This window comes from Salvelinus sp. IW2-2015, unplaced genomic scaffold, assembly GCF_002910315.2.
Source record: "Salvelinus sp. IW2-2015 unplaced genomic scaffold, ASM291031v2 Un_scaffold1582, whole genome shotgun sequence".
NCBI lineage: Eukaryota > Metazoa > Chordata > Actinopteri > Salmoniformes > Salmonidae > Salvelinus > Salvelinus sp. IW2-2015.
This window is the reverse complement of record NW_019943007.1, coordinates 140,163-151,591: the sequence shown is the minus strand read 5'-3', so window position 1 is coordinate 151,591 and position 11,429 is coordinate 140,163. Positions and strand designations below refer to the sequence as shown.

General features: G+C 47.4%; 1 protein-coding gene across 1 annotated transcript in view; it reads left to right on the top strand.

Annotated features, from left to right (window-relative positions):
* LOC112071311 (fibronectin-like) overlaps positions 1-11,429 on the top strand; it is an 82,323-nt gene that overhangs the window by 41,888 nt on the left and 29,006 nt on the right. Inside the window, 14 exon segments of the mRNA XM_070439343.1 lie at positions 1,457-1,648; positions 2,393-2,482; positions 2,597-2,633; positions 2,635-2,715; positions 2,717-2,856; positions 4,805-4,874; positions 5,849-5,902; positions 6,818-6,855; positions 6,858-6,974; positions 7,915-8,035; positions 8,037-8,080; positions 8,083-8,100; positions 10,515-10,628; positions 10,711-10,980. Of these exon segments, the coding sequence (XP_070295444.1) occupies positions 1,457-1,648; positions 2,393-2,482; positions 2,597-2,633; positions 2,635-2,715; positions 2,717-2,856; positions 4,805-4,874; positions 5,849-5,902; positions 6,818-6,855; positions 6,858-6,974; positions 7,915-8,035; positions 8,037-8,080; positions 8,083-8,100; positions 10,515-10,628; positions 10,711-10,980 (1,386 nt within the window).

Here is an 11,429-nt window from a genome sequence, read left to right as displayed (position 1 = left end):
GGGGGAGGGGGAGGGGGGGGGAGGGGGCACTTGTAGCTGATTTCCTGGTGTTTTTACAGTAGTATATCCTTCGCGTCCGACTCATTTTAAAGAAAAAAATCCTTGTCCAGTTCGAGGTGAGTAATTTTCCAATGTCCAGAAGCTCTTTTTTTCGTCATGGCAGAAACAACAAGTACAAAAAAAACAAGTTAAACGGCACAACAACAACAAAAAAAGGTACAATTGGTCAAGAGCCTGTAAAAACGACGGCCATTATAGATCATCGTGTTTCTACCATTCGACTAAAACAATCATTTCAAACCTTGCTTACATTTTATACACGATCACGTCTCTCTTTTATATGTTGGAATACTTTTGAAACAAATTACTAAAATTAAAATCACTTGTAGTTGATTTCCTGGTGTTTTTACAGTCTTAATTCCCAACAATGAAAAAGTAAAATAGATATATATATATTTTTTTGTTACCATTCGTTATGGCCCACGTTAGTAAGGTTTTAATCTCTTTAAGCTGTGTGTGTGTGTGACGCTATTCAGGACCATATGGTTTTAGTTTGCCCCAAACCTACTGTTTCTACATCTGAATTCTTCAACACTAGCTGGAACTCATTGTGACTCCCACTTTGTCTCCTTTCCCCAAACATAGTTTATTCCTTCACTTTATATAACGATGTCGTAAAACTGTAGAGATTTCAACATTCAAACATATTGTTTCCTTTTAACGTATCTCGATTTCAGATGGTCTTGACTAAACACCTCAATATAACTGCGTCCTGAATTTCCTACCTTCAAAGTGTACACTTGCACATGTAACAGTATTAACTTTAGTCCGTCCCCTCGCCCCGACCCGGGCGCGAACCTGGGACCTTCTGCACACATCAACAACAGTCACCCACGAAGCATCGTTACCCATCGCTCCACAAAAGCCGCGGCCCTTGCAGAGCAAGGGGAATCACTACTTTCAAGGTCTCAGAGCAAGTGACGTCACCGATTGAAAGGCTATTAGCGCGCACCACCGCTAACTAGCTAGACATTTCACATCCGTTACACACACTCCCTGTCATGGATTTTAAAGCATTGGATTAGTTAAGGCTGGAGTGAGTTTCTACCGTTGTAAAACCCAGGACCAGGAGCGTGAGAGAAGAGTTTGAGCACCAGGTAGCCTAGCGGTTAGCGTGTTGAGCCAGTAACTGAAAGGTTGCTAGTTTGAATCCCGGAACTGACAAAGTGAAAAAAATGAGCACTTAATTAACCTCCAGCGTCTGCTTTGACCCTGGCCGTGACATCACGGGTGTCTCAGGGGGAGTAAAAAACAGAAGAAGAAAAAAAAAACACATTGCCAATTCACACAAGTTCACATGAAATAGGACAAATATAAGCACCTACCAAAAGGGTGGAGAATTGGGATGCAACTCCTCTCTCTGACTTAATACCTGATATCTCTCCGTTACCCCCAGCCGTTCCTGCCCCTACTAACCTGGGCTTCCCTGAGGTGGGTCCTGACAGTATGCAGGTGACCTGGACAGCTCCTGTGGTTCCTAACCCCGCTGACATCAGCAGCTTCGTTATTCGCTACCACCCCATCGATGACGAGGATGACATCACAGAAAGCAGCGTCGGAAGGAACGCCGACACCGTGGTTCTTAAGAGTAAGACGCACACACACTCACACGCACGCACACACACTCACGCACACACACTCACACGCACGCACGCACACACACTCACGCACACACACTCACGCAAGCAGGCACCACACTCACACTCACACACACACACACACACACACACACACACACACAACACACACACACACACACACACACACACACACAACACACACACACACACACACACACACACACACACACACACACAATACATACACACACAACACAACACACACACACACACTCACATACTACATACACACACACACACACACTTACACACACACACACACACACACTTACACACACACAACACACTCACATACATACATACACACACACACACACACACTTACACACACACTTACACACACACACACCACATACATACATACACACACACACACACACACACACCACACACACACTTACACACACACACACTTACACACAATACATACATACATACACACACACACAAGACACACACACACTTACACACACACACTCACATCATACATACACACACAACACACACCACAACACACACACACACACACACACACACTTACACACACACACACTTACACACACACACAACACATACATACATACATACACACACACTTACGCACACGCACACTCACGCAACACAGTCTGTTAATAGTGTTGTACTTCTTCTTGTAACTCCCTGATTGATGCTGTCCTTCCTTGTTCCTGTAGATCTGATATCCAACACAGAGTACCTGGTCAGTGTGGTGTGTGTCTATGAAGCGAGGGAGAGCTCCCCTCTGGTCGCCACTCACAAAACAAGTGAGTTTCACCTGATTGATTGAATTGTGTTTTGGTTATCCTTTTTTTTTTTGTCGTCAAGTTTCTAAAATGATTCCTAATTACTCCTGACTGATTGTTTTTTTCCTCCCTCAGCTCTGGACTCCCCCAGCGGTCTGCGGTTCTCAGAGTCCTGACCAACTCTTCACGGTGCACTGGCGGCCCCAACGCATCATCACTGGCTACCGGATTCGTTACCAGATGACCAGCGCGGGCGGCCAAGGACGAGAGGCTGCCGCCATCCAGGAACCACTTCACCCTAACCGGGTTGACCCCCGAGACGGAATACATCGTCAACATCTATTGCTGTCAGCGGCCAGCAGGACAGAAGCCGCTCACCGGCAAACAGAAAACCAGTATGACCTCATCTTAACTTTTCCACGTTCTTTTAGTTTGCTTTGATTCATTGTTTTCTTCCTTTCAGCCAGTCCCAATTCCCTACCCCTACGATAAGACCCGTTGACAGCCAGTCCCAATTCCCTACCCCTACGATAAGACCCGTTGACAGCCAGTCCCAATTCCCTACCCCTACGATAAGACCATTGACAGCCAGTCCCAATTCCCTACCCTATGATAAGACCCGTTGACAGCCAGTCCCAATTCCCTACCCCTACGATAAGACCCGTTGACAGCCAGTCCCAATTCACTACCCCTACGATAAGACCCGTTGACAGCCAGTCCCATTCCCTACCCCTACGATAAGACCGTTGACAGCCAGTCCCAATTCACTACCCTACGATAAGACCCGTTGACAGCCAGTCCCAATTCACTACCCCTACGATAAGACCCGTTGACAGCCAGTCCCAATTCCTTACCCTACGATAAGACCCGTTGACAGCCAGTCCCAATTCACTACCCCTACGATAAGACCCGTTGACAGCCAGTCCAATTCCTTACCCTACGATAAGACCCGTTGACAGCCAGTCCCAATTCTTACCCCTACGATAAGACCCGTTGACAGCCAGTCCCAATTCCTTACCCCTACGATAAGACCCGTTGACAGCCAGTCCCAATTCCCTACCCCTACGATAAGACCCGTTGACACAGTCCCAATTCCCTACCCTACGATAAGACCCGTTGACAGCCAGTCCCAATTCACTACCCCTACGATAAGACCCGTTGACAGCCAGTCCCAATTCCCTACCCTAGATAAGACCCGTTGACAGCCAGTCCAATTCCCTACTCCTACGATAAGACCCGTTGACAGCCCAGTCCCAATAACCTACCACTACGATAAGACCCGTTGACAGCCAGTCAAATTCCCTACCCTACGATAAGACCCGTTGACAGCCAGTCCCAATAACTACCCCTACGATAAGACCCGTTGACAGCCAGTCCCAATTCCCTACCCCTACGATAAGACCGTTGACAGCCAGTCCCAATTCCCTACCCCTACGATAAGACCCGTTGAATCCAGTCAACAATTCCCTACCCCTCGATAAGACCCGTTGACAGCCAGTCCCAATTCCCTACCCCTATGATAAGCACCCGTTGACAGCCAGTCCCAATTCCCTACCCCTACGATAAGACCCGTTGACAGCCAGTCCAATTCCCTACTCCTACGATAAGACCGCGTTGACAGCCAGTCCCAATTCCCTACCCCTGACGATAAGACCCGTTACAGCCAGTCCCAATTCACTACCCCTACGATAAGACCCGATGACAGCCAGTCCCAATTCCTTACCCCTACGATAGCACCGTTGACAGCCAGTCCCAATTCCCTACTCTTACCATAAGACCTGTTGACTTTTCACACATCTCCTGAATCCCAAAATCACACCTACCCCTAGCACCTAGCCCCTAGCACTAGCACCTAGCACCTAGCCCTAGCCCTAGCACCTAGCCCTAGCCTAGCACCTAGCACTAGCCCTAGCACTAGCCCTAGCACTAGCCCCTAGCACCTAGCACCTAGCCCCTAGACCTAGCCCTAGCACCTAGCCCTAGCACCTAGCCCTAGCCCCTAGCCCTAGCACCTAGCACCTAGCACCTAGCCCCTAGCACCTAGCCCCTAGCACCTAGCCCCTAGCACCTAGCACCTAGCCCTAGCACCTACCACCTAGCCCTAGCCCCAAGGCACTTGTAGATCTTAGAGGTTGGATAGGTGTTAAACAATATTGTGTAGCTCCAACTTGCCCTCTGATAGACCAGGAGAAATTGTTGCCATTGTTGCTAACACCCATCCAATCCTCTCAGCTCTCCAAAAAACCCAGTTTTCCTTTTCATTACTTCCGTTGAATGTTTCTGTCAGTACAAGAGATTAATTCTCGCCATCTGTCTGTGCTTCCTTCTCCTCGTGTCCTCTAGTCTCTGACGCTCCTACTGACCTGGAGGTAGTGTCCTCCCCCACCAGTGTCACAGTCCGCTGGGATGCCCCTCTGTTACCGTGAGGTACTACAGGATCACCCATGGAGAGTCAGGTCTGTCCGGTACGTTATCTAGCCTTTACTAACCTAGCCTGTTACCGTGAGGTACTACAGGATCACCCATGGAGAGTCAGGTCTGTCCGGTACGTTAACTAGCCTAGCCTTTACTGACTAGCCTTAACTAGCCTGTTACCGTGAGGTACTACAGGATCACCATGGAGAGTCAGGTCTGTCCGGTACGTTAACTAGCCTACCTTTACTAACCTAGCCTGTTACCGTGAGGTACTCAGGACTACCCATGGAGAGTCAGGTCTGTCCGGTACGTTATCTAGCCTAGCCTTTACTGACCTAGCTTAACTAGCCTGTTACCGTGAGGTACTACAGGATCACCCATAGAGAGTCAGGTCTGTCCGGTACGTTAACTAGCCTAGCTTTTACTGACCTAGCCTTAACTAGCCTGTTACCGTGAGGTACTACAGGATCACCCATGGAGAGTCAGGTCTGTCCGGTACGTTAACTAGCCTAGCCTTTACTAACCTAGCCTGTTACCGTGAGGTACTACAGGATCACCCATGGAGAGTCAGGTCTGTCCGGTACGTTATCTAGCCTAGCCTTTACTGACCTAGCCTTAACTAGCCTGTTACCATGAGGTACTACAGGATCACCCATGGAGAGTCAGGTCTGTCCGGTACGTTAACTAGCCTAGCCTTTACTAACCTAGCCTGTTACCGTGAGGTACTACAGGATCACCCATGGAGAGTCAGGTCTGTCCGGTACGTTAACTAGCCTAGCCTTTACTGACCTAGCCTGTTACCGTGAGGTACTACAGGATCACCCATGGAGAGTCAGGTCTGTCCGGTACGTTAACTAGCCTAGCCTTTACTGACCTAGCCTTAACTAGCCTGTTACCGTGAGGTACTACAGGATCACCCATGGAGAGTCAGGTCTGTCCGGTACGTTAACTAGCCTAGCCTTTACTGACCTAGCCTGTTACCGTGAGGTACTACAGGATCACCCATGGAGAGTCAGGTCTGTCCGGGTTATCTAGCCTAGCTTTACTGACCTAGCCTGTTACCGTGAGTACTACAGGATCACCAATAGAGAGTCAGGTCCGTCCGGTACGTTAACTAGCCTAGCCTTTACTAACCTAGCCTGTTACCGTGAGGTACTACAGGATCACCCATGGAGAGTCAGGTCTGTCCGGTACGTTAACTAGCCTAGCCTTTACTAACCTAGCCTGTTACCGTGAGGTATCCAGGATCACCCATGGAGAGTCAGGTCTGTCCGGTACGTTAACTAGCCTTTACTGACCTAGCTGTTACCGTGAGGTACTACAGGATCACCATGGAGAGTCAGGTCTGTCCGGTACGTTACTAGCCTAGCCTTACTAACCTAGCCTGTTACCGTGAGGTACTACAGGATCACACATGGAGAGTCAGGTCTGTCCGGTACATTAACTAGCCTAGCCTTTACTGACCTAGCCTTTACTAACCTGTTATTGTGAGGTACTATACGATCACCCATGGAGAGTCGGTCTGTCCGGTACGTTAACTAGCCTTTACTGACTAGCCTTAACTAGCCTGTTACCTTGAGGTACTATACGATCACCCATGGGAGTCAGGTCTGTCCGGTACGTTAACTAGCCTAGCCTTTACTAACCTAGCCTTAACTAGCCTGTTACCTTGAGTACTATACGATCACCCATGGAGAGTCAGGTCGCTTTACTATGATCATCCACAGAGAGTCTGGTAGCTAACTAACCTTTTTCTGTCATTCATCACCATTTTGATCGTATCAATGTCATCAAAGTCTGGGAAATCAAAGAGCCACTTACCATATGAACTTTTTATTGAAATTTGAGAGCTCACCAATTCTTTTGCTTTTTCACAATATAAATGTTGTCTTTATCAGTAGCATATTAGCATTGTTTGCTGTTACCTCCTCCAACCCCCAGGTGGCCCCAGCACCCTAAAGAGTTCACTGTGCCTGGTTCCAGTCTACTGCCACCATCCAGACCTGAGGCCTGGTACTGACTAACACCATCACGGTCTACGCTGTGACCGGCAGAGGGGACAGCCCAGCCTCCAGCACACCCATTTATGTCACCACAAGACAGGTAGACCGACTCCCTCGTCTCTGTCTGTAGATATTGACTCTCCTCTTCTTGTCTGTAGATATTGACTCTCCTCTTCTCGGTCTGTAGATATTGACTCTCCTCTTCTCTGTCTGTAGATATTGACTCTCCTCTTCTCTGTCTGTAGATATTGACTCTCCTCTTCTCGGTCTGTAGATATTGACTCTCCTCTTCTCGGTCTGTAGATATTGCCTCTCCTCTTCTCTGTCTGTAGATATTGGCTCTCCTCTTCTCTGTCTGTAGATATTGACTCTCCTCTTCTCTGTCTGTAGATATTGACTCTCTCTTCTCTGTCTGTAGATATTGAGCTCTCCTCTTCTCGGTCTGTAGATATTGCCTCTCCTCTTCTCTGTCTGTAGATATTGACTCTCTGCTTCTCTGTCTGTAGATATTGACTCTCCTCTTCTCTGTCTGTAGATATTGACTCTCCTCTTCTCTGTCTGTAGATATTGACTCTCCTCTTCTCTGTCTGTAGATATTGACTCTCCTCTTTTCTGTCTGTAGATATTGACTCTCCTCTTCTCTGTCTGTGAATATTGACTCTCCTCTTCTCTGTCTGTAGATATTGACTCTCCTCTTCTCTGTCTGTAGATATTGACTCCCTCTTCTCTGTCTGTAGATATTGACTCTCCTCTTCTCTGTCTGTAGATATTGACTCTCTCTTCTCTGTCTGTAGATATTGACTCTCCTCTTCTCTGTCTGTAGATATTGACTCTCCTCTTCTCTGTCTGTAGATATTGACTCTCCTCTTCTCTGTCTGTAGATATTGACTCTCCTCTTCTCTGTCTGTGATATTGACTCTTCTCTGTCTGTAGATATTGACTCTCCTCTTCTCTGTCTGTAATATTGACTCTCCTCTTCTGTCTGTAGATATTGACTCTCCTCTTCTCTGTCTGTAGATATTGACTCTTCTCTGTCTGTAGATATTGACTCTCCTTTCTCTGTCTGTAGATATTGACTCTCTTTGGAGATGAAGGTGACCGACGTTAAGGACAGCACCATCACTGTGAGGTGGTCCCCGGCCCAGGGGCCGTCCAAGGTACAGGATCACTGGGGTCCCCAAGAACGGACAGGGTCCCTCCTTCTTGAGACCGTTGCTCCAGGTAGAGGCGTATAGGGGATTCATTAGAGTGGTCTCAGATTTGTTTGTGCGTGACATGACTGTAGGAGTTGGCAAGATGGCACAAATAAATCTCGGACCAGGCTAGGTATAGATAGCTTTAGGAAGATGGCACAAAGAGATCTTGGGACCAGGCTAGGTATTGATAGCTTTAGTAAGATGGCACAAAGAGATCTGGGACCAGCTAGGTATTGATAGCTTTAGTAAGATGGCACAAAGAGATCTGGGACCAGGCTAGGTATTGATAGCTTTAGGAAGATGGCACAAAGAGATCTGGGACCAGGCTAGGTATTGATAGCTTTAGTAAGATGGCACAAAGAGATCTGGGACCAGGCTAGGTATTGATAGCTTTAGGAAGATGGCACAAAGAGATCTGGGACCAGGCTAGGTATTGATAGCTTTAGTAAGATGGCACAAAGAGATCTGGACCAGGCTAGGTATTGATAGCTTTAAGAAGATGGCACAAAGAGATCTGGGACCAGACTAGGTATTGATAGTTTAGTAAGGTGGCACAAAGAGATCTGGACCAGGCTAGGTATTGATAGCTTTAGTAAGGTGGCACAAAGAGATTGGAACCAGGCTAGGTATTGATAGCTTTAGGAAGATGGCACAAAGAGATCTTGGACCAGGCTAGGTATTGATAGCTTTAGGAAGATGGCACAAAGAGATCTGGGACCAGGCTAGGTATTGATAGCTTTAGTAAGATGGCACAAAGAGATCTGGGACCAGGCTAGGTATTGATAGCTTTAGTAAGATGGCAAAAAGAGATCTGGGACCAGGTAGGTATTGATAGCTTTAGTAAGATGGCACAAGAGATCTGGGACCAGGCTAGGTATTGATAGCTTTAGTAGATGGCACAAAGAGATCTGGGACCAGGCTAGGTATTGATAGCTTTAGGAAGATGGCACAAAGAGATCTGGGACCAGGCTAGGTATTGATAGTTTTAGTAAGATGGCACAAAGAGATCTGGGACCAGGCTAGGTATTGATAGCTTTAAGAAGATGGCACAAAGAGATCTGGGACCAGACTAGGTATTGATAGCTTTAGTAAGGTGGCACAAAGAGATCTGGAACCAGGCTAGGTATTGTAGCTTTAGGAAGATGGCACAAAGAGATCTGGGACCAAGCTAGGTATTGATAGCTTTAGGAAGATGGCACAAAGAGATCTGGGACAAGGCTAGGTATTGATAGCTTTAGTAAGATGGCACAAAGAGATCTGGGACTAGGCTAGCTATTGATAGCTTTAGGAAGATGGCACAAAGAGATCTGGGACCAGGCTAGGTATTGATAGCTTTAGTAAGATGGCACAAAGAGATCTGGGACCAGGCTAGGTATTGATAGCTTTAGTAAGATGGCACAAAGAGATCTGGGACCAGGCTAGGTATTGATAGCTTTAGTAAGATGGCACAAAGAGATCTGGGACCAGGCTAGGTATTGATAGCTTTAGTAAGATGGCACAAAGAGATTGGAACCAGGCTAGGTATTGATAGCTTTAGGAAGATGGCACAAAGAGATCTGGGACCAGGCTAGGTATTGATAGCTTTAGTAAGATGGCACAAAGAGATCTGGGACCAGGCTAGGTATTGACATGGTGTTGTTGTTAATGCTGTATCTGTCCTGGTGTTGTTGTTAATGACTGTATCTGTCCCTGGTGGTGTTGTTAATGACTGTATCTGTCCCTGGTGGTGTTGTTAATGACTGTATTGTCCTGGTGTGTTGTTAATGACTGTATCTGTCTGGTGGTGTTGTTAATGACTGTATCTGTCCCTGGTGGTGTTGTTAATGACTGTATCTGTCCCTGGTGTTGTTGTTAATGACTGTATCTGTCCCTGGTGGTGTTGTTAATGCCTGTATCTGTCCCTGGTGTTGTTGTTAATGACTGTATCTGTCCCTGGTGGTGTTGTTAATGACTGTATCTGTCCCTGGTGTTGTTGTTAATGACTGTATCTGTCCCTGGTGGTGTTGTTAATGACTGTATCTGTCCCTGGTGGTGTTGTTAATGCCTGTATCTGTCCCTGGTGGTGTTGTTAATGACTGTATCTGTCCCTGGTGTTGTTGTTAATGACTGTATCTGTCTCTGGTGGTGTTGTTAATGACTGTATCTGTCCCTGGTGGTGTTGTTAATGCTGTATCTGTCTGGTGGTGTTGTTAATGCTGTATCTGTCCCTGGTGGTGTTGTTAATGACTGTATCTGTCCCTGGTGGTGTTGTTAATGACTGTATCTGTCCCTGGTGGTGTTGTTAATGACTGTATCTGTCCCTGGTGGTGTTTGTTAATGACCTGTAATCTGTCCCTGGTGGTGTTGTTACTGCCTGTATCTGTCCCTGGTGGTGTTGTTAATGACTGTATCTGTCCCTGGTGGTGTTGTTAATGCCTGTATCTGTCCCTGGTGTTTTAGATCAGACTGAGATGACGTTCTCTGGCCTGCAGCCCACGGTAGAGTACATCCTCAGTGTGTATGCTCTGGGACAAGACGGAGAGAGCCCTCCCCTGGTTGAGACTGCTGTCACTGGTGCGTGTTCCAGGGGTCGTTGCTCTACATATGACACTGTGCTGCCTCCCTTTCCTGTTTGACCTCTCCTCCCTCCCTGCAGCCGTGGGTCGCCCCACAGACCTGACCTTCTCCAACGTTGACTCCACCTCCATGACCATTTCCTGGGACTCGCCCGACGGCCAGGTGACGTCGTACCGCGTCCTGTACGCCAGCCCCGACGAGGGCGAGAGGGAGCTGCGCCCCGCACCCCGCGGAGACGATGAATCGGCAACGATCCACGGCCTACGACCCGGAAGTGAATACACTGTGAAGGTCATCGCCATGCACGACCGTACTCCCAGTCCTCCGCTGGTGGGCGTTCAGGCCACAGGTAACTATAAACCCCTCCGGACAAATACAAACCCTTCAACACAATGGTCAGTTTGAGTAAAGTGATGCATTGAATCAATAATCTTTAACATTCAATGAGTCGTTATTTATAATTATTTATTTTGACAGTATTTTGGATGCAAGGTGATTTTTATTTTATTTTCCTATATCAGTGATTCTGAACAGTGCGACTAATGTAGCTGATGTATGATTTTAAACATGCACACTCTTTTGAGTATCTTGGAAAGCAGCCTATCCAAACAGGTGAATAACTTTCTCTGTCTCTCTCTCTCGCGCTCTCTCCTGTCTCTCTCGCGCTCTCTCCTGTCTCTCTCGCGCTCTCTTCTGTCTCTCTCGCGCTCTCTCCTGTCTCTCTCGCGCTCTCTCCTGTCTCTCTCCAGGAGAAGAGCGCGAGAAGAGACAGAAGAGAGAGCGGAGAGAGAAAGAAGA